This window comes from Lathyrus oleraceus, chromosome 6, assembly GCF_024323335.1.
Source record: "Lathyrus oleraceus cultivar Zhongwan6 chromosome 6, CAAS_Psat_ZW6_1.0, whole genome shotgun sequence".
Lineage (NCBI taxonomy): Eukaryota > Viridiplantae > Streptophyta > Magnoliopsida > Fabales > Fabaceae > Lathyrus > Lathyrus oleraceus.
The window spans coordinates 423318298-423343384 of record NC_066584.1 but is presented as its reverse complement, the minus strand read 5'-3'; the positions used below and the strand labels follow the sequence as shown (position 1 = coordinate 423343384).

Here is a 25087-nt window from a genome sequence, read left to right as displayed (position 1 = left end):
ATAGTGACACCGACATTAAGAAACTTTGTAAAGGTTTACCAATTCGTCATCTTTAGACATGACAAATTATGAATTGAGTCTTCGAATTAGATTGTCTTAATGGATCGTTTCTTCTTAAATTTTTATCAACTAGAAAAAAAAATCTTTTTCATTAACACATTACAAAAAAATTGACATATCTAACCAAAAACTTTTTGATATAAATTCCTCATATATATATATATATATATTATTATTTTTTAATTAGTTAATTAGAAGATGTTTGTCTATTTTATAAAAACATAAAAAAGAGTAGCGTATGTTTTACTATTATAGAAGATATTAATATCATTTAATAAATTTTATGGGAGGAGGTGAGTGTAATTTTTCAACTCTTCTTAATATTAAAAATAAAGGACAAAGAATTTAGCAAATATTCATCAATAATATAAAATATTTTATATTAATAATTAATTAATCGTAATTTGAATCACGAATTATATTTAACTTTTATTTAAGTAGTATTAGTTATGATAGAATTTTATTTTTCTATTACAAACTTTTTACTATTAAGACAATAAGATGGAGAAAATAAAAAAAATATATAATTTTAAATTAATAAGAAATATGTTAGAATCATGGAAATACAAGATAAAAGATTAAAATTAAAATTAAAAGTGTAAAATAAGTGCATAAAATTTTGTCATATTTTATTTATATTCTAAGAATGTTTTGAATAAATGTCTATTTAAAAGTTATAATTAAATTTAAAAATATTATATGACTATTTTATTTTAAACATTCTCATAAAAGTTCTTTTACTATAGGTTTAAATGGTTAAATATGATCTATTATTCTTCCATGACAAAATGGTTAAATATGAACTATTATTCTTCCATGACATGTAATTTAAAAATTAATAATTAAGCTTAAAAACATTGTATGACTATTTTATTTTAAGCATTGTCATAAAAAAATTAAAACGTTAAATATGAATGATTATTCTTTTATTAAAAAGTTATTTACAATTTTAGTGAAATATAAAAATGTAGTTTTTTATTTTAGATTTTATGAATGAAACATTACACATCATGTATCATAGTAAAATGAGTATTATAAGTTTTAAATTGTAATATTTTAAAGAGTACAACATAATTGATTTGACAAGTTAGAAGATGATTTGTTAATAAAATAAATCACGACTTAAATTTAATATATTATATAGATAGAAGTCACACTATTTAAATGCTAAATGCAGGTTCATAACCCAATGACATTTTATGCTGATCATCAGAAGGAGGGAGAGATGTTGCACAAGATACTAAAATAATAGCATTATGAAATATTCATTTCCTCTATTCAGAAGCCAAGCCCGATAAAAATACTATATTACAACAACTAAAACAGAACAAGAATAGAATCCACGTTTATTAATAACAAATCCCAACAACTAAGACACTTCCTAATTGACAATAATACATTTAAATTGATTTTACAAGTAGGCTTGAAGATAAATATTACCACACACCCCTCCTTTCCCGCACTCTTTGAATGTCATGACAAAATCGAACAGAAAATTGAAAATACATTAATCCACATCATATATCGGCTGCACAGTTTGTAGAGAATCTGGAGATTTTACCTCCTCCTTATATCAAAGTAAAACATGAAAGCTTCATCACCTCTTTTCATGATGGCTTTGCTGAACCAATTGTGTTTCCATTCCCCAGCTCATCCCATTTACGTGTCTTTCAGACTATACTAGGAGGATCACCCGACCAGTTGCAGACAGCACGTGGCCAGCGTGTCCTTACGCAGTCAACCAAAGGCGCATGCTGAACAGGCTCTGGTTTAGATACCTCAGTGTCCTTCCCAGCAGAGTCACTTGTACCAGACACAGATGGACCTTGCACATCTGCCATAAATTCCTCAGGTGTCCACCTTGGGGGAACTGAGACACTTAATTTTGTCAGCCTGGGTCTTTGCAGTGGAGTTTCACCCCCAAAACTTACTTGACTGCCATTCAAATCTGATTTTGCGATTCCGTTAAAATGGAAAAGATCAAAGACCTTCTTACCCATCAATCCTGATGAATCTTTCAAACCTCCCAAGCTTTTGTCTAAGTCCAAAATTACCTGCCAGAATTCACTCCATACAATGAACCCTGCACTGCAAAGGTTATCTAGTTTCTCTTGTGGAAGTTTGATATTTGTTTCTCTGACGACTTGATGGAACCCCTCCACACTAATGAAGCCACCACCTCCACTTTGATCTTGTGCATCAAAAGCTTTGCGGATCTGTGTTTCCCTTCCTTCCAATTCATTCTCGTTTTGAACGGTGGGATCAAGAGCAAACAACACTGTGTAATGGGATTCACTCCCAACAACCCATATAGGCCATTTCGGGGTTTTCAGAAACTGACCAACCTTGCAGAAATTCAGGGATTCTAGCAGGGTGAGAAAGCCAACTTCTACATTTCGGGATATACCTTTCAGAAACATTCCTCCACCTAAATCCATCCTTCCATCAAATACATTTGCGACAGCCTGCCCACAGAGCAGTAGGTTTACAATTTCCTGAACAAGATTTGTAGAAAAAGACAAATGTCATTCTAAAATTAATTTATAATGAACTGAATTTAAAACATAAAAAAACGGCGGCATTTTTCAATTACCTGGGAGGCATGCCCAAAAGGAGCAGTAACCAATGGTAGGCTGGGATCATCCCTGTCACTTTGAACCAAATCCTAGAGGAAAGAAAAATATTGCATACATTAATTGGAGAACTTTTTAAAGACATGATAACAACCAGTGTAAATTCAGTTACCCTTTGCAATTTATGACATCTAATTTACCATTTTAAATGTTATGAGGTGTAGAAAGTGAAAGACCTAAAATTTCTAAAAAAACAGTGAAAGAACTCAAAGTTTAAACTTTAAAAGTATGGGACTATAGGTGCTGGTAAGTGGTAACAACTGCTCCATTGCCCTACAACAGCTTTGAACAACAAAGGCTTATAAATTACAACATCAACACAATTTATAACGTGAACAAGGAAATCCATCTAGCATGATACTGATACTCAACCACCCAAGCTAATTTAAGCTTTACAGGGAAAGAAACATTGTCATCCTAGTTTCCAAGACATTTTGTAGACCATAAATGTCAGGAGAATATGTAATTAGACACCGGATTTGTGCTATTGAATCAACTTGGTATTGATTGTGACGTTAGACCACAAACTTTGAAATCCTTAAAAAATTATAAATTCTAACTAACTTTTGATGGATCTGGTTGAATATTTGTATTTCTTATAATTGACCTAGAAAAATAGCATAAATAGGATCATAATGTTGGTGTTTATTATCACAACATAATATTTATTTAGAAATACATCACTAAACTAAAATATATTCTCTCGGTTTTCCATTCCATATTTCAACACGGTATAAAATACCATCCACTATTACTAGCATGACAGATGACCGTGGTGTCTTCTACAACAGAGCTCCCAATATAGCAAATTCCTCTGCATTTTTATTTTTATACAATTTCAGTCTGCTTATTGGTTCTTTAGAATAAATAGCAGTATTTAGCAAGTGTCTATCATCACAAAATCACAATCGTTCAGTGCCCTATTGGTAAAATATACATCCCTTTTTAGTTTTCCATCCAATCCCTATGATTTCAACAGAGTCCTTATAGAATAAGCTTTTTTGGCAGGTTAAGCTTTTCTAAAACAATTTCTAAACAGAGTCCAGTCGGACATTCTTAAAACAGTTACTTGCCAGAAAATCCCTAACTCTGAACTACTCCTCAAGCTTAATAAACAATGAAGGTGCTGCCACAATTATTATCCACATTCTTAATATAGCTAATTTCGAGTCAAAAGTGACACAATTGTCGCAAACAATGAGCATCCACCATTTCCAGAATCCAGACCCAATTGGGTCAAGTCGCTCCAGGAGCTCAAGACAATATCCAAGGTCTCAAAAAATAATAACCATGAAATGGGTTTAGGGGTGGGGAATGACATTGAGTTTCAAAAATATAAGCTAATTCAAGCCACAATCTTAGAACGTGTGGGCTGGGTCTAACTCATCCCTACAAAACCGACTTGTAAGGTGAGGGTTGACCAAACTTTATAAACACTACACAGACCATATCTCTAAGTAATGTGGGACTAAATTCACCCCTTCAAACCCAACACGATGAAGATGTTGGAGGCTGCAATGAGGGCAAGCCAAATGCCGCAATTGGACGACTAGGGGTGGACCACGATGATGGAATTTCTAACACACAACAGCACGTGTTTGCTTGGCTCACTGTTGGCATCCTAATATACAGGCAACTTTAAACCTTACATTCAAATATAAAAGCCCTATTTGGATTAGCTTCTAACTTACAACATCTTCTTAATTAATATAAGTTTATGGTTCTTCACTTATGGGAAAGTCTTTATGAGCTTCAAATATGTTTATTATGGAGAAGTTAAATCAAAGAGCTTATGAAAAATTGTAATGGAGAAGCTGATTTCAACTCATATGTTAAGTTGTTTGTTTAAAAACCTCAGTTCTTGCAAGTTTCTGCGAATATATCTTTTTATGAGAGTGCTTATAGAGAAAATAATCTGAATTAACGCAAACTACATCGCATCAACTATGCAAATAACTTAGATAAACAAAATGTTCATATACTACTTTTCAATCATTGCATGAAATTCCTATAGAAGCAAATGAAAGTACAAAACACAAGCAAACCTAATAAAAAAGTTTCCATAATCATACAGCGAAATTCTAATATTCTTGCAAAAATATACCACACATTGAGTCACAAACAAATAATTAATTCCTTTTAGGTAGAAGCATGACAAATTTCAGAAGACAGAGGCAACACTCTGATGTGAAATAGATAGCAAAGATTGAGTAAGAAAACGTACCAGTCCACGAGAAAGTAAAGCAGAGATTAGGAAGAGCAATGCCCCCATACGACTTTGGAATAAAGGAATACTTGCTTCAAGCCTCTGCAAAGCAGTTGCTTCTGACGTGTGAATTTCAACTCTAAGAACTTTCAGCAGATCCAAGGAAGATTCAATAGAAAGAGCTTTAAGTGAGTTTGCAACAACCTGCTTATTGTAAAGGACAAGACTCAGCACAACAGATAATAATGTCATCGGAGAATCATGGTAGAAGACATCGGTAACAAGATAGGAAATTCACATCCATCTGTTGCCAACAAGATGTTGCACAAATAACTAATATTATCAGCACAAATAAGAAGGTACCTCATCCTCTGAGATTCCTTCAAAACGTTGAATATCATTCCCCGGAATACTCAAAGTTGCAATCACGGCCCTTTTATTACTTCCACATAAAAATAAAATTTCACCCATACTTCTTACAAGGGCTCTGCCGAGAAATCAATAAAGAGAAATATATGATGAGTGTAGCATATATGAAAGAATACACCTACCAACATTAAAGACCAGAGAAGCGCGTAGAAGGACATTGAGTAGGAAAGGATCTAAATTTTTAGGCTGTTTGAAATTTAATGTACACAATACACTAATAAACACACAAACTTGTGTTCATACTATATTCGACATTTAATTAAATTAATTAATAAAACAGGCAAATAAATAAAGCCCGTGTAGCATATAAGCTGGACTCAAGTATGCCATCAATGTTCAGTCACCAAGGAAAATGGACTACACAAAAAAGTTTATTCTGCATCTGATGCTTTCTAGATTGGTATACACCAGCCACTAGCCATTCCATTTTAATGCCTCATAGGTAAAATAAAGGTTGATTTATAATTTAGGAATTCTCTGGGGGTAAATAATTCTTCGGGAATTTTCGTCACCTTGTTAGGTTAAATTGTTTGTTACTAACAGGAAATGTTTCTACCAAGAATTCCCAAATAGTGATTCTGTTCAAATAATTAAGGATGTTGAGCTTCATAGTCACTCAAAAAAATAGGGATGATGAGCTTCACAGTCACTCAAAAAATGCCTTGTAAAATGAAAAGAAAACATTCTAATAACAGAATCACCAAAATCACCACATTTTAAAAGATTTTTGATGATCAAATATCTTAAAGATTCCAGACAAGTGTAGGAAAAACTTGTCTACAGCAAATGCACAGCTTGAACAAAACATTGATAAATAGAGTAAGTTCTGACTCAATGTTGTTAGTGAGAAACTAAAACAGCCTACTGTAAATGAAATATAATTAATGAACAAAGAACTCAATACAGATTGAAAATGATTGAAAGAAACATAATTGGAACAAATCTGTTGAAGAAAAACTATATTGTGTCACTCGGAAAAAAAAAGACACCTAATTTAATCAAATTACGTTCATGTTCATGATAACAAGAAAACTGAGTATTTGAAATCAAAGAAATTGATAGGATGAAGTACAAAGTACAAGCAATGGAAGTTTATTGTTTTATTACAATTAATATTATTTTTACCTAGGTATACACAAAAAACTGATCAGGAAAAAGTTAATCACCTTACTTTTACATCTTCAGTGAGTGAAGAAATATTATATGATGGAACAGAGTGACTTTTACTTGACACGCCCAGACCCCGATTCTGTGGAACGCGTGATAATTCATTACTGAAGAAAATAATGTATTTGAGCACAAATGCCTGAAAAGTTAAAGGGAAAAACAAGCAAAATCAATGTAGAACGAAAAGAATAATCTGGCACTTATATTGTATATTGTAGAAGAAATAAATAAAGTGGAAATAACAAAAATGCCCACACATGAACAAACACGCTACAGAAAAGTCTTACTTTCTTAATAAAGCAAGGAGTTCTACATTATTATGGTGAAAATGTGGAAAACAATGAATGAGCAAAGCCAGATATTGTTTAACACAAGAAAAAACACAAAAGGAAGATGAAAGACACAAATTACATAAAATGTAAAATCAGTTGTTAATATTTAATAGGCTGCCATACTCATTTAGCAACTATAGTTTCACTTTGAAATCAATCATGTCCGAACGGTCAAAACCATTGAAAACAGTCTCGAAGGTTTAGAGACCTTGATGGTCACTATTAGATTGGCTGGCTATCCAGAATGTCCCTACAGGAGTGAAGACATAAGAACCAAATAGGGATCTCACATCACTTGAAGTAGGGACTTTATTAAACAGTTTTGAAAAATAGATAGAGTGCCATAAAAAAGCAATACTGAAAAATGTAGCCATTACTTGTATAGTTGCCAAAACGCCACAGGGGCCTCCTTCATGCTGCACTAGGCCCATTGATGTTTCAGGATCAGAGCTAAACCTAAAGGAAAGTTATCATAGTATTAGCACAAAAAAAAAACAAGTAAATAATTCAATTGGAACTTATAATTATAAGAAACAAATAATTCAAAAGTCAAACAAATATTTAGAAGAGGACAATATGAAAAACACATATGACATGATGATCAGTTGGGGACACATTTTTTTTTATTTCCTTTACGGGTTTGATTATTCGGTGAATCAAATTGAACCATTCCGAAATTAAGCTCAACAACCGGAAAATGTGTAGCATAGCGTTAGTTTGATATATATAAAGTTAGGATGGACAAGATACACAAATGTAAGTGCATCTGAATAAAGAAAAGTTATTCATCTATTACAGGACAAGATGCAAAGCTTGTGCCAATACATTAAGTTAAACAGACCTCCGCAAAAGCATAAAACAGTTATCCAATATACAAATAAAGAATCCTGTCATGATAGCACCATCAAGACTTCATGTTCTAATTGATAAGTTCTATAGCATCAAGTGAACATAATCATCCTGGATAGCAAGGAATTTTGCCACTCTATTTCATGCAAAGATTGAATAGAAATAGTGAATTTTGAATTGCTTTTTTAATTTTGCCCTTGGTGTTTTACCAAGATCTTTACTCATTCTTTATTATTCCAAAATTACCAAGCTATTTTTTATCAAGAAATTGAAAAAAAGCAAATTTTGACAATCATGATTAGTGATCTAGGTCAAGAGATCTTCCCTTAGTGGATTGTGCGTGTAACATTTGAATTAGTTAATACTCAATAAGTAAATTAACATAAGTAGTTTGTACTTGAAATGAGAAATGAACCCCTGTCAGTAATTATAAAATATATGTATTTGTTAGAGTATACAATTTGAGAGCAATAATATGCTCCAGGCTATGGAGGATCTGTCCAACCCCAGATGTAACAACTCAGGAAAATACAAAAGTGAATGACCACTACGGCACTATGTAAACCACCACCACTACATAAAATTCCTTTTATCTCTCCTTTAACTAATTGCAATGTGAAAGGAACCCCTGTCAGTAATTCAAAAATATATGTGTATTATTAGAGTTTACAATTTAAGTGCAATAATATGCTCCAAGCTACGGAGGGTCTGTCCAACCCCAGATGTAACAACTCAAATGAAAATACAAACGTGAATGACCACTACAGCACTAAGTAAACCACCACCGCTACACAAAATTCCTTTTATCTCTCCTTTAACTAATTGGTTCCCTTTCTAGTTCAAAGATTCATACTTCTCTGAATTCCGGTTCCTTTTAGCCAACTGTTCCTGGCTTCCAAACATCTATCATCCTCAATGTTTCTATCAGCTAATGTTTTGGTTCTTTTTTTGAGAGATGTTAATAACATTTTCTCCAACACCCTACTATCAGTTGAAATTCATATAGACTCCACCACTTTGAGAATGGGTCTCCTCAAATAAGGAATGAGACAACACATAATTCAGTAGGTCTCACATGATATCACCCAATGGAGTGTTCTTCTAACATCACTCTTATTTCCTTGGCTTATTAGCCAATCCTGAATTTTCTCGATTCCTTGCTTCCTCTTGAGATGTTCATTGGATTCCATACCATCCAGCCCAACAATATCCCTCTACACCTCAATTCTTGTGCCCACCTTGGGAAGTACCTCATCCCAACTAACCTAACTAACTAAATAACCCCTCCTCCAACTAACATGCCCAATGAACACCTAACACTTACAACATTCTCATTACTTATTTACATATTTTTTTCTTGCATGATCACCAAAACTCAATCCTGACTCGGAATTGGGAAACTCTTATGTTCGGTACTAGGTTAATAAATTATTTGGGCACAAATGGTTCCAAAAAACAACAATTACCTATAATGTTATTCCAAAAGCCTAACCAAGTTTGCAATATACAGTATTAGTGAGAGTACCTTATTCCCTGGTTGCACCACTGTGCTAGAATGTCCTTCGAGACTTCACTTCCAAACACCATTACAAATAACTTATTAGCTTCTTCCGCAGAAAGCTCCTTACACAAGCTCTCATCTCTTAAAGGCAATTCCTCCACTCTCCTTGCCACTTCACCGCCTTTCTTCAATCCTTTATTTCCCGCCGGTGACAAAGGCGAAACCCTAACGATAGTTGCCATCCGCTTCTCGGCAGCCGCAGCCATGAGTTCCCGTCTCCGAGTCTTGGATTCCGGCGAATCCTCCGGAAACCCCGAAACAACACCTGCGACTTCGTCCCTAGGCTTATTACGCTTCGGCTCCGGCGTCATGCTCATCCGAATCGCCATTTCCAGATCCTCATCTTCTCCTCGATCCGCCATTCCGGAAAAAAAAAATCAAAACTTTCAATTCCCGAAAGACGCCGAAACCCTAACGGAATGATTTTTAGGGCTCCATTTCAATGCGATCGAAAACCGAAGCTTCTAGATTGAAATTAAACAACGGTTGGTGAGAATTGGAATTTGGAGGGATTGTGAGGGGTAAAAATGGAAATGAATTTTTTGTGAAGGAGGCGAAGCTATCGAGGTGAAACTGAAGCCGCGACGGTGGCGATGAGTGGTTGAAACGGTGTCGTGTAGAATGAATGGTGATAGATTATTGTAGAAGTAATGGTGGTGAAATGACTGTGTGGGCCCTGAGGTAAATGAACAGTGTAGTGAATAATTAAAGTGAAGAGATGAGGGTATTGTGGGGAATGAAAGTTTGTGAGCTTTGGGTTTGCAGATTTAAATAGTGGCCATCGGCGATGCTTTGCTTTAACGGATAGAAAACAAATTTGTGGTTTTAAGGAAAGATAATCAAAATTAAGGAGAGTGGTTGGTGTTTGGTTTTTTTTTTGGATTTAATGTAAAATCATTGTTATTATAGATTTCAAGATTGTTTTAAGAGTTGTTTATAAACTAAAATAACAAATTAAATTAAAATGAAGATTAAAGATGTTGAAGTTAGATTGTAATCACTACAATTTTATATATATATATATATATATATATATATATATATATATATATATATATATATATATATATATATATATATATATATATATATATAAAATCAAATATCCACATTTTAATTATTATCTTTCGACAATATTATCTATGTATGAAATATCGTCAAATTATAAATCAAATTGTTTATTTGACGCTCTTTTAGCCTAATAAACAATATGATGAAATTAAAATTTGGCAATGAATATCAAAACTAAACCTATCCACAGGGAGTTAGGTGTAAGACATTGGGGGCATGTGCAACATGCATGCCCCCAGTTATCAAATATCTATTAAAAATATTTAATAATATTTTGACTAAAAACTAAATATTATATCTTTTAAATTAGTAATAATTCGTTAAATAGTAAGTAGAAAAAAATAATATATTGGATCATTTTAGATACCAAAATTTGAAATAGTGAAGTTTTGAGTAAAAATTTCTTAAGTGATTTGAAATTCATCAAATATGATTTATATTTATTTTATTATATACATATAATTGTATTTTCTATATAAATATATTTGTATAAAATAATTTTGCCCCCGCAAACTTATATTTATGGCTTTGTCCTTGCCTATCTATATAGTTTATCTTTTGATAGATAATTACATAGGTTTAAATCTAAAAAAGACTTTCACTGATAGTTCAAGTACACAAATTATATTATAAACAATCAAGTCATGTTTTGGCATAAATGCATATCTTGTTCTAAATCTAAGAGTGATTCTCAAAAATATATATATATATATATATATATATATATATGTGTGTGTGTGTATGATACAAAATACAACTGGCATTAGACAAAAGCATAAATTTTAGTAAGAATGAATAACTAAAACGGATACAACGTCATCAAAAATAATACATATAAGTCATAATAATGTACAAAAGAAGTAGAAGTATAGTGATAATTGTAACACCCTAATAACTTCAACGTGAAATAATACGAATTTAAAACAACTACACACATATGGTGCCACTCAAACACAACATAAACATGCTCTGTAACACGGGTTAGATAAAACATGTGATACTTAAACATCAGTTACACATATTCGCCTTGACATACGTTCATCGCAGCGAAAAATAATTCAACAATGTATCACATAACAAGTTACAAGTCAAATACCTGCATTAACAACATCACAATGATAATAAATAATAAAACAAAATGTTCGTTCGTCCAATGTTACAGATCAGAGCAACAAAATCTAAATATCGCATAAACGGGAAAAGAGGAATAGCCCCAATGCTATCCTTCAGCTTCTAAGTAGCTACTCATCTATCTGTTCGTATGTATCCCAATAAGGAGTACAAAATCACACAAACAACAAAGGGGTGGGAATACGCTCGAAATATATAATGGTACAAAAGTATGCAAGGGTAACGTAAACAAACATCAATAATCATTTCTACAACATTCGTTCAATCAACGACATATGTATTCTCAACCACCAATATCAACATAGTCATTCAATTACATATGCAAACAATGTATGCAATATACTCAATACCATGGCTCTACATGCATGCGGTGCCATTATGGACAACATATGTCCACCTCGCTCCTGAATTCCCACCTTAGAACCAAAGCACACTAATTCGCTACTAACACCTTTAGTAACGCTTCACCGATTTCCATCTGAAACCAGCTACTCCCTCCTAAATCCACACCATCAGACCAGAGCACACCAAAATTGGACCAAAGTTTGTACACCACGATGCATGACTTTCAACAACATGTAATATCACAACAATTATCATCATATACTTATCACTATTATGCACAACATCACAACACTTGATCAATTCTGCAACAAATAATAAACAACACCAAAATATCTCCAAACAGTGGCCAAATTGTAGCCTAATCGCAACACAGCCACAAAAATCAGAATTGACACTCAATTCTAAGTAATTTAGTGAACGACGTTCATTCTAGAAACATAACGGGTTACCTGTCACCAAGGTGACGCCTATCAGTCGCCCATACCACTTCACATGTCATCACTTTGATGCTCGCCCCCACATAATTGGGCCTGGGGACCATGACGGTCTACCCGTCAGGCAGCTGACGTCCATCAGCGCCTCAAAGGCCACGACGACCTAGTCGTCATGAGGGTGACGCCCGTCACCCTGAAGCAGAAACAAAATCTGTATTTTTGGGCATGGAGTTCAATTCAAAACTCTGATTTCCCTTCTCAACGCTCAAATCGATCAGCTACAATAGGGAAAACATTATCTAACATCGAAACATCATTTATCCATAAATAAACATGCAAATTCTTCAATTAATCATAGTTTTTACATGTTTTATTCATCAAAATCATAACACACATATAAACACCAATTCATACCAATTTCATCAACAAGAACACACAATTTCCATGGTAAAACAATACACAGGTTTCACATAATACATCATATAATTCATGTTATCACAAAATTTAAATCATATTCATCAATCATTCATCAAAAGGGAAAAATTAGGAGAAAACCTAATGGGATTAAGGACTTCCCTCTATCCAATCATGCATTCAACACCATATTTAAAGTAGTCTCCCCTTACCTTGGATTTTCCAGCAAAATCACCTTCAAGCTCTGACAGTAGAGGTTCTTATTAAGACATAACCTTCCTAGCCTCTTCTTTGTCAAATTCTATTTTTACGTACTAATTCTCAAACTCTCTACAAACTCTTTTTTATTAGAAACCTATTTCTCCTTAATTAGTGATTCCTACCATGCCTTCACTTATTCTCTTATTTACCAAAGTATCCTTATTGACTCTAATTTTATTTTAATAATAATAATTCTCGTTATTCTCTAATATTTTTATTATTTAATTAAATAAATAGAATTATGCTCCACCAACCCAAAACATCATATGTGGATACGAACCATCTAAACACCATCCAAACACACATATAAGTTGATTTAATCAATTAGATATACACAAATTCAATTAAATAAATAAATTAGAAAAACGGAGTGTTACAACTCCCCCTACTTAAATAATTTTTGCTCTAGAAAATTACAAGAAGGAAATAGAGTCGGATATGAATCTCTCATATGGATCTCCAATTTCCAGGTCACGCTTCCACCAGTTGGTCATCCCCATACTAATATTATCAAGGCAATCCCCTTACCATGCAACGGATTCCCTTCTCAATCCTCTATCTGCATGGGTGATGCCTCAACAGTCAGGTTCTCTCTCATATGTACAATGTAACAACCCGTATAATATATATCTAGAATAATATCATACAAGTGTTAATAATTGGTATTGATCCAACATAAGCGCCTAATGGCAACGATATATATACATATCCAAACTAAAAACATTAATGGAACATGTTATACAATAGTGCCTAAACAATAAAAAATCTAAGGATTATGTGCAATATCTTCATTGCACACAACTCCACAGCGGAAGATCATGATAAACAGCATCCCTTGAAACATCCATAAACAGCTTCTCTTAGGTTCAACTTGCAAGGATTACCTGAAAAATAACAACAATAATGGGATGAGATAATAATCTCAGTGAGTTCTCCTATCCTATGGGTCCACTCGGCTCTACAGGGTTCCTACTTGATTCCAACTCAAGTATTCACCTTCCGTTATTTGTGCATCACTCACACCTTATAACTAGGACTTGAGTAACAGAGGGATAAACGCAATGTATGGAAACATGTCACTTGAGTTCACATAACTCAACAAATCACTATTCGGATTCACGCAACATCGATCCCTAACGGGACCTATGTCTAGGCCAGGGCTTGGTTCACGCATGTCTGTATGATTCGACTTTCACGGTGGATATCAGGTTCCCCTATGGGACTCGAACCCACTTTTAAGAACCATCACTCGTATGGGACTCGAACCCACTTTTAATAACCATCACTCGTATGGGACTCGAACCCACGTTGAGTATTTTTCACCATATGGGACTCGAACCCACTTATAAGAGCCATCACTCGTATGGGACTTGAACCCATGTTGAGTATCTTTCACCATATGGGACTCGAACCCACTTAGGTGTCCACCTTTCCCTGATGTTTGTCATGGTTGGGACTCAAACCCAATTGAGGCGCGAATCATTGGTGCCACATCCTCACTTACCGCTTTACCGAAGCCCTTGAAGTGGTATGTGTACAATCATAAATAATTCTGAATACGTGATTAATTCTCAATAATCAATAGGGCTTTCGGAGTAATGCTCCTCACCGAAAATAGGACTTTTGGAACAAATGTTCCTCACCAAAAATATCAAACGATTCTCATGACATCATAACATGATCCATTCTCATACATAAATCACACATGTTCCATACAATGAATATTGGTTCACTTACCAAGTGAATACTTGTCCATGATACACACCCAGATACCGTTGTGTCCAAGCATCACCGTATACTCATTTTCATAACCTAGATTATCTTTCTAAGTTATTAATCAAGTTATTCTCCTAGGTTTCCTCACTCATCTTTATAGAGTTTTTAATAATATTATTTCACCTCCAACAACATCTAATCAATTTATAGCATATACATTAGCATATTAAATATCATACAAGAACACCCATAGTAGAATAATATGTCACAATAAACCCTCGACATATCTGACTCACAACATGCTTCTCATCTTCATAGGTTATTCAAGTTGTCACATACAAACAACTCAAACATAACCCAAGCATACAATTATCACTATCCTTTACCAATAATTCTTGGTTAGCTCATGGTCTCTCATCACCATGCAATATCTCATTGTATGAGCTTTTCAAAGCTTTAAGTCTCATATCAGTCAGATTCACGATTCTTGAATTATGGCAAGAACAAGAACCATATATTCAATCAACAAAACAATAACTCATAATATATATATTTATCATCATTATACTATCAATAATTGACATATAATCATGTTTTTTCATCACTATATGATAGAGCATTGAAAAAGCTTTCCAACGCCTCTAACTGCGTCCAAAACGGATTTAGAACACTCAATTAATTCATTAATCTATCTTAATCAAGATTTAGATTAACATTTATTCATTGCATAAGTATTCAACAATAAAATCATTAGCCTAGTGGTAAGGCTTGTACCATTCCAAGGAGGTCCCAGGTTCAAACCCCATTGGTGACATATTTTAATTCAATCTTTTGATGCAAAGGACCAATCGATTGGTTCCTGCAAAATTCCACTTGTTCTCAACAGAAAATCCATCCAATTGATTGGTTCTTCAATTTTCTTCAAAAATTCATCTTTTAAACACTCCTTTTTCCAATTTCAACCCTCCCAATCCATACCAAACACTCAAGGATCACAACAACATGATATCAACACATAGCATGGATGCGGAGTATGAACACAACAATTTCATCACAAATTCACACAAATCCTATCCCCCAAACATGAGTTATTTTCCCCCAAATGCTAAATCTATCTAAGAACTCACCTTGTAGAAGAAGAAGATGAAGGTTGGTGAAAGTGAGAGTGAAGATGACATGATGATGGTGGTGAAGATGATAATTCTCCATGGTTTTTCTTCCTTTCCTCCAAGCTCTTCATTCCTCTTTCTCTCTTCTTCTTTCCTTCTCTTTCTTTTCTTTTTCCTCTCTGATATCTCTCACTCTCTCTTACCTACTTCTTCTTATCCTTTTCTTCTTCTCTTTCTTTCTAACCACACAAAATACATATATAATATTTATAATATCAAGTAGTAATAAAAATATCCCAATTGATATTTTATCTTCCAGCACCAATTGACCAATTATTAATGTTATCAAAAATGTTCTGTCTTGTAATTATTAATATTGGTCTGTCTCTTTTATTAATAATTAATCTCTTCAGAGTTCACTAGTTACTCTATTGGTCCCAGTTGATAATACTTGGAGCACATAGGAGCTTTAATTGTTCCAATTGACAAAAGATAGAGTACATAGGAACTCAATTGGTCTCAACAGACAACTAATTGAGCATTTAAGGGAATATGGGATATTACATACAACGTCCACTTGGATTACATGAGACTGGTTTGAAATGTATCTCCTTAACTAAGACATACGAAACACATCATGAAGATTAGCAAGAGGTGGTGGCAAGGTAATTTGATAGGCCATCTCTCATATCCTCTACAAGATCTGATATGTGTAACACTTTAAACCCTGATACTTATATATTAATCTTTACACGATAATCTAAGGTGTCACCAACGATAAAATCTTTAACAAAACAAACATTAACAATCAATAAAACATTACAGCGGAAATACTAACGTCAATCAACACCTGTCATCGCATGCTCACCTTCACTTAGGGTATCATTGTGGAGGTATCATTCCTATTTCAATTTAAATTAAATAGTCATCACAAGACATTTACAGTACTACAAATAACGCTTTTAACGTCACACACGAAAGAGATGTAACATTGGCTACCGAGGCGACGTAACAAAGGATGACATGAAAAGATGCCACTTCTTCTCAACAGAAAATCCACTTCTTCTCAACAGAAAATCCATCCAATCGATTGGTTCTTCAATTTTATTCAAAAATTCGTCTTTTAAACACTCCTTTTTCCAATTTCAACCCTCTTAATCCATACCAATCACTCAAGGATCACAACAACATGATATCAACACATAGCATGGATGCGGAGTATGAACACAACAATTTCATCACAAATTCACACAAATCCTATCCCCCAAACATCAGTTATTTTCCCCCAAATGCTAAATCTATCTAAGAACTCGCCTTGTAGAAGAAGAAGATGAAGGTTGGTGAAAGTGAGAGTGAAGATGACATGATGATGGTGGTGAAGATGATAATTCTCCATGGTTTTTCTTCCTTTCCTCCAAGCTCTTCTTTCCTCTTTCTCTCTTCTTCTTTCCTTCTCCTTCTTTTCTTTTTCCTCTCTGATATCTCTCATTCTCTCTTACCTACTTCTTCTTATCCTTTTCTTCTTCTCTTTCTTTCTAACCACACAAAATACATATATAATATTTATAATATCAAGTAGTAATAAAAATATCCCAATTGATACTTTATCTTCCAGCACCAATTGACCAATTATTAATGTTATCAAAAATGTCCTCTCTTGTAATTATTAATATTGGTCTGTCTCTTTTATTAATAATTAATCTCTTCAGAGTTCACTAGTTACTCTATTGGTCCCAGTTGATAACACTTGGAGCACGGAGCTTTAATTGTTCCAATTGACAAAAGATAGAGTACATAGGAACTCAATTGGTCTCAACAGACAACTAATTGAGCATTTAAGGGAATATGGGATATTACATACAACGTCCACTTGGATTACATGAGACTGGTTTGAAATGTATCTCCTTAACTAAGACATACGAAACACATCATGAAGATTAGCAAGAGGTGGTGGCAAGGTAATTTGATAGGCCATCTCTCATATCCTCTACAAGATCTGATATGTGTAACACTCTAAACCCTGATACTTATATATTAAGCTTTACACGATAATCTAAGGTGTCACCAACGACAAAATCTTTAACAAAACAAACATTTAACAATCAATAAAACATTGCAGCGGAAATACTAACGTCAATCAACACCTGTCATCGCATGCTCACCTTCACTTAGGGTATCATTGTGGAGGTATCATTCCTATTTCAATTTAAATAAAATAGTCACCACAAGACATTTACAGTACTACAAATAACGCTTTTAACGTCTGATCAGTCACCATTTCCATTGAATTCCCACCGTTAATCCGACGTATTTTCATCACTTTGGTAAGATTTATGTTTGTTTTTAGTTGCTTCGGAGTCATTTATCATGTTTTGTTGGTTTGGTATCGCATTGCATTCGATTACAAGTTTATGTCAAAAAGATCTCGTTTATGCTTCGTTTGGTAATGTCATTGTTACAGGCCATTACACAGGTTTAAAAGCAATAATGGTGAAGCTATGGATACTCAGAAAGGCAAAAAATATGAAGAAACAACAAGTCAACACGGGCACCCGTGTGCCACAATACTGCCCGTGTTGTTGATCAGGCAGAGCAAAATGGGAGAAGAAAAACAGAGATCAACACGGTCACCCGTGTGGTGACACACGGCCGTGTTATTTAAAACAGTGCATCAACACCGGCGCCCGTGTGGAGGAACACGACCCGTGTTATTGCCTCTGTAGCTTGTGTTTAAAATAATTAATTATGGAGAACAACACGGCCACCCGTGTGGTGACATACGACCGTGTTGATTGGACGCAGCTTGGAAACCCTACTTTTTGCTGCGTGAACCGATTCTGCTCATTAAGGGTAGTTTGGACCTTTTGCTTGGAAGAGATTCATCTGAAGCTATAAGAAGGCTTGGAAGAGAAAGAAGAAGGGACTTTTTGACAGACGAAAGAAAACATTGCATTGGAGAAGATAGCGAATACGAAGGATTTGAAGACGGCGAGTTTCAAGGGCATCAACCATTGAAGATCAAACTCTCCTAATTCTTTGTAATGTCTAATCTTTACATTATGAGTTCTTTAAGTACTATGAGAGGCTAAACCCCCTGATGCTAGGGGGTGGTCCTGATGTTATCGCATGTTATGAATTTGAACAAATGATTTCTTGATTACTATGTTACGTATTTCAATTCAATTGTGTGATGTTATTATGCTTTTGTATCGGACAAATACAAATTGATCTATGACTTTCAATAACAGGATTGTGATTGTTAGGGTTTTCACACAATTGGGTTTATGAATGCATCATCTAGGACTAGTAACTTTTGTAAATCACCGTAAACCTTGATATTTTGTATGATTAAAACCAATGATTAATTGAATGGACATTTGAGTAAGAATTGGTAGTTTAATAGTTTCTTCCTTAAGGACTTAAGTAAGAACATTCTGAGGTTAGGTGATTGAATGTTTCATATGTATTAAGGAAATCTTGACTGAATTCATAACTGGTTAAATCAACCACTCACCCTAGCATCTTTTATCTTAATCAATTACTTTTACTATTTTTGTGTTTACTATTATATATTCCAAAACAACCAAACCATTATCCTTTTGTTCTGATAGAATCAAATTAAAATAAGTATTTCCTACGCAATCCCTGAGATCGATACTTGGAAATAAAACTCCTTATTACTACATCGGTAAAAATAGTACACTTGCTATTTTCCCGATCAAGTTTTTGGCGCCGTTGCTGAGGATTGCCAAAATACATATTTTAATTTTTATTCTATTGAAATTTTGTTGCTCGTCAACCAAAATTTTATCTGTGACAATTTTGTTATTCAATTCTAATCTTTGTCTAACTTGTTTATGCGAGGTAAGGCCTCAGCGGATTTTCCTTTTGACGCAGATCCAGAAAGAACTCTTCGCGTTAGACTAAGACAAGCTAAGAGAAAGAAACTGGAATTAGCAGAGAAAGCGGAGGGAGAAGTTGTTTCAGTGCACTCAGAGAATTCCGATTCAGACGCGGAAACAATTCCTGAAATCATGGCTGCTAATCCACCACCACCAGAGAGACTCCTCGATGACTATGGTGGAACCAACACCCCGGGTGGTCGAATGACAATTGTCAACCAACCGGTTAATGTGGAACAATTTCAGCTGCATCCCAGCACCATTAATCAACTCGAAAGACGGTCCTTCTCTGGAAGAGTGAATGAAGATGCCAACAAGCATCTGCAAAGATTTTTAACCATGAGCACAACACTGAAAATGCCTGGACATAGCGAAGAAGCAGTCCGACTTCGGATGTTCCCATTCACTTAAGTAGATGAGGCTGAATAGTGGTTTTATTCCTTACCTGCTGGTAGTATCACTACATGGGAGCACATGGAAACAACATTCTTGCAGGAGTATTTTCCCGCATCCGTGTCATTGCGGAAAAGATATGAGATCCTAAACTTCAAACAGAAGGAGGGTGAGTCATTAGGAGATGCCTACAAACGATTTAAGAGAATCCTAGTGGCTTGTCCTACTCACAACATGGATGAAACTGAACAAATGCAAATGTTTGTCAATGGTCTTCGAATTCAAACGAGACAAATCCTTGATTCAACAGCTGGTGGCTCAGCCAACTTTGCAACAGCCACCGGTATGAAGAAGATAATTGAAGCTATTGCCTCGAACGAGCATTTAGAGTTATATGACAGGGTATCAAGAAAGTCTGCAGTTATTGACTTGAAGCTTGAAACAAATAAATAGGTGAAAATTGAAGAAGTTGTTGCTGCGGAGGTAGAGAAGAGGTTGAGAGCACTAAACATAGGTGCTCAGAAAGTGGCTCAAGTGCAACAGGCACCGAGTGAAGTGTGTGACATTTGCAATGGGCCACACAATACTGTTCATTGCTTTGCAACACCGCAACAGATCGAAGATATAAAATTTTTAAAGCAGAACAAATCCCACTCTAAGACATACAATCCGGGGTGAAAAAATAATCCCAACTTTGCATGGAAAGATCAAAGAGGGAACGTGCAACAGCAGGCACAGGGTCAATATCAAAATCAATATCAGCAGCAGCAACAACAAGTACCTAAGAAGGCAGATTAGGAGATCGCAATTGAAAAGATGGCAGCTCACAACATCCAATTCCAAGAGGAGACTCGAAATAATCAGAAGAACACTACAACATCCATAAAAAATCTTGAAATTCAGATGGGTCAAATCGCCCAACAGTTAGCCTCAAACTCCCATGCACCTGGCACGCTTCCTAGTGGGACAGTTGTTAATCCCCGTGATCAAAGTCACATTAAAGTTGTGGTCACCAGAAAAGGAAAAGCTAAGGAACCACAAGTTGACGAACAGGTTGAAGAAGATGGATTGTTGGAAGTTGACTTGGAGATTAGAGAAAAGCCAAAACAAACTGAAGAAGTAGTGGTCAAGCCGACAAGCCAGCAAGAGAAACAAAAACCAAAGATCATTCTTCCTTTTTCGACAAGAACAAAGAAGAAAGATCTCCATGAACATACCTTTTGCTGAAGCTCTGGAACAGATGCCGATCTACGCCAAATTCATGAAAGACATCATATCAAAGAAAAGGTCGATCGACAGCGAACCTGTCATGCTAACTGAAACTTGTAGTGCTATTTTGCAAGGCCTAAAAATTCCGATGAAGAAAAAAGATAGAGGTGCAGTCACTATTCCTTGTACCATTGGAGATAGATCATTCAAAAAGGCACTGATCGATTTGGGAGCAAGTGTGAGTCTAATGCCCCTCTCGATTTACAAAAAACTTGAGTTAGGGGAGGTGCAGGATACTCGCATGACACTGCAGTTTGTGGATCATTCTATGAAGAGACCCTATGGTATATCAACAGATGTTCTGGTGAAGATTGATAAATTTGTATTCCTGGTGGATTTTGTGATACTCGAGATGCCGGAAGATGAGGATATTCCTCTCATATTGAGAAGACCTTTCCTGGAAACTGGAAGATGCATGATAGATATTGAGGAAGGAACCATGACCCTCAAAGTTTATGATGAAAAGCTCAAAATTGATGTGAGGGATACTATGAAATTCAAGGATGACGAATGGGCGAGTAAAAGTATTGAAGTGTTAGATACAGTTTTTGCTCAATCTATGCAGATTACAACACCCAAGCTTCCTTTGGAGAGAGTTTTGAGTTTATCTATTGTTGAGGATACTGAAGGAATTGATGAGAAAGAATCCGAAGTGGTAGCGATGTTAAAGGAACAACCGCCATGGGTTCGTTCCCTGTAACACCCTTCTAAAATACCCCAATTATTTAATTAAAAATAATAAACATATAACAATTCAGAGTAATTATGCCATTCAAGGGTGTCACACAATTATTCACACCATTCAACAATATAACAGTCATGCTCTTTTATTAATCCAAAACATAAATATTTGCATAAAACGCAGCGGATAGAGATCTCCTCAATCATGTAAAACATGTAACATTCACATGTAAATTATTCAACAATATAAAACATCCCATCCCGATGTTACATCTATCAGAGCACGACCCACTAAGGAGACTACACTAGACTCCAAGCATTCGCTTCTACTCAACTCATTTCTCGTTACCTGAAAAATGGTTGTAAGGGTGAGTTCCTCAATCAATATAATAAGCATTATGAAATATCATGTAATGCTAAGTAAATAACACATTAATCACCCTAATCACAACATACAATCAGTAACAGCACATCAGCTCAACATCATACTCACACCAACATAAATCACAAGTATAATCTCAAATCATACTCCATAACATCACAAACACACGTATAATATTGGAATACATCCATTCATATTATACGCCATACATACATTATGCAATGAGACTCCACACATGCGGTACCGACTATTCTTGAACATATAGTTCAAGCTCACCGATCAAATCCAGATACGGCTACTAAGCTCACTAGTCCCACTCATTTGAGATCTAATGACTCACTCACTAATTCCTCACCATGGGAATTAGCTACAGCCCCGAAGGCTAGACTATGCACACTAATCATCTAGCATGCAAACATCAACAACAAACCCACAATGGTTCACTCACTAATTCCTCACCATGGGAATTAGCTACAGCCCCAAAGGCTATGCTATGCACGCTAATCATCTAGCAATGTAGCATCAACAACAATTCACAATGGACACATGCTCACACTCTAAGCCATACAACAGTCCATTCACAAATACAGGCATAATATATACATTCATAGCATTATGCCTATCATCATACATCATCAACACATGTATCAACACATCATTATCATGTCAATCAATTAAACACAGTATTAGCACACTCTACTAATACCTATACTGCTCAAAACAGCGGGAAATAATCCCTATTACACCATACGCCAACATAGGCCAACTCTCAATTATGTACACAACATTAAAAAGCCAATTTTTCCACTCTGCAACAGTGTTAACCGGTTAACGCCCTGGGTTAACCGGTTAACGCAGGCAAAAACACATTTTCTGGCAAAACGCAACAGTGTTAACCGGTTAACGCCCTGGGTTAACCGGTTAACGCAGGCAAAACAGTACATTTTCACAATTCAAAACAGTGTTAACCGGTTAACGCAGACAAAACAGCAGTTCCTGCGCTAACACAAGGCAGAATGCAGAATTCTCCGCATGTTCCGCCTTGGAGGACTTCCGGACCTCCGATTCCGATCCCGTAAGAAGCTATACGTTCGGAAATTCACAACTAAACCAAACACAGATCCAATTACAGTCTAAATACAATTTATCCAACATAATTCTTCAGCATCAACAATCCCAATTGGGGTCAAATTAACGGCTTATCACTACCCATCACATATCATCCCATAATACCCATTAATCGACGATAAACCCCCCTTACCTGATTAATCCGGCAAATCTTTGAGCTCCAAGCTTTTCTCTCTTCAACCTTCAGCCCTTGCTCTGTCTCTGTGCCCTTTTCCTCTTTCACGATCGTTTCTCTGTTTTCACGTGAAACTTTCTTTTTACCAAATGGGATTCTTTCTCTTATTTCCAACATATATATATTTTCCAAATAATAATAATAATCCAATAATAATAATAATAAAATTTCCAATTATTTAATTAAATTAATAAATAAATTATTAACTCAATTCAAATAATTATTTTATTATTATCGGGGTGTTACAACTCTCCCCCACTAAAAGAGTTTTCGTCCTCGAAAACATACCTCAAACGAACAACTCTGGGTAAGATTCCTTCATCTTACTCTCCAGTTCCCAAGTCACATTGCCACCTGCTGGTCCTCCCCAAGCTACCTTCACCAAGGCAATCTCTTTACCCCGCAACCGCTTCAACTCTCGATCCTCAATCCTCATAGGTGATGTTTCAACAGTCAGGTTATCTCTCACCTGTACATCATCTACTTGGACTACATGCGACGGATCATGAATGTACCTCCTCAACTGAGACACATGAAAAACCTCATGCAAATTCGCAAGCGACGGCGGTAAAGCGATACGATAGGCTACCTCCCCTATCCTCTCCAAAATCTGATAAGGACCAATAAACCGAGGTGTCAACTTCTTCGACTTCAAAGCTCGACCAACTCCAGTTATCGGAGTAACACAAAGAAACACATGATCTCCCTCTTGGAACTCAAGTGACTTCCTCCTCTTATCATGATAACTCTTCTGACGACTCTGAGCAATCCTCATCTTCTCCTGAATCATCTTAATCTTTTCCGTAGTCTGTTGAACAATCTCCGGTCCAACCACAGCACTCTCACCGGACTCATACCAACATAACGGTGTCCGACATCTCCTACCATACAAAGCTTCAAACGGTGCCATACCCATGCTCGAATGAAAACTATTGTTGTAGGTAAACTCAATCAAAGGTAAATAACAATCCCAAGCACCTCCTTTTTCCAAAACACAAGCTCTCAAAAGATCCTCTAATGACTGAATCGTCCTCTCAGTCTGACCGTCAGTCTGCGGATGATATGCAGAACTCAATCTCAGCTTAGTTCCCAAAGCCCTCTGCAAACCCTCCCAGAACTTCGATGTAAATCTAGGATCTCTGTCCGAAACAATACTCGACGGAATACCATGCAAACTTACAACCTTCTCAATATACAACTCAGCTAATCTCTCTAACGGATAATCCATTCTGATCGGAATGAAATGAGCCGATTTTGTCAATCTGTCAACAATCACCCAAATAGCTTCAAAATTCCTACTTGTCCTCGGTAAACCCGAAACAAAATCCATACTGATACTATCCCACTTCCATTCTGGAATAGCCAACGGTTGCATTAGCCCAGACGACTTCTGATGCTCAATCTTTGACTTCTGACAAGTCAAACAAGAATAAACAAAA

The 25087-nt window shown here is 35.4% G+C and overlaps 1 protein-coding gene across 1 annotated transcript; it reads right to left on the bottom strand.

The window, feature by feature from the left end:
• Positions 1–1301: 1301 nt before the first annotated feature.
• LOC127097587 (uncharacterized) lies at positions 1302–10070 on the bottom strand. The gene is made up of 7 exons (XM_051036089.1): positions 9202–10070; positions 7205–7283; positions 6495–6634; positions 5263–5386; positions 4918–5103; positions 2654–2725; positions 1302–2555 (listed from the first exon to the last, which is right to left on the bottom strand). Exons 1-7 carry the CDS (start codon positions 9597–9599, stop codon positions 1731–1733), a joined length of 1824 nt encoding a protein of 607 aa, XP_050892046.1. The 5' UTR covers positions 9600–10070; the 3' UTR covers positions 1302–1730.
• Positions 10071–25087: the final 15017 nt, after the last annotated feature.

Bases quoted from the DNA above. Each gene is read 5' to 3' on its own strand.
- LOC127097587 (XM_051036089.1), bottom strand. From the start codon at position 9,599: ATGGCGGATCGAGGAGAAGATGAGGATCTGGAAATGGCGATTCGGATG. The intron at 6,635-7,204 runs GTAATGGCTACA...TTAACTTTTCAG, and splicing joins GCGTTTTGGCAACTATACAA to GCATTTGTGCTCAAATACAT. The intron at 2,556-2,653 runs GTAATTGAAAAA...AATCTTGTTCAG, and splicing joins CTTTTGGGCATGCCTCCCAG to GAAATTGTAAACCTACTGCT.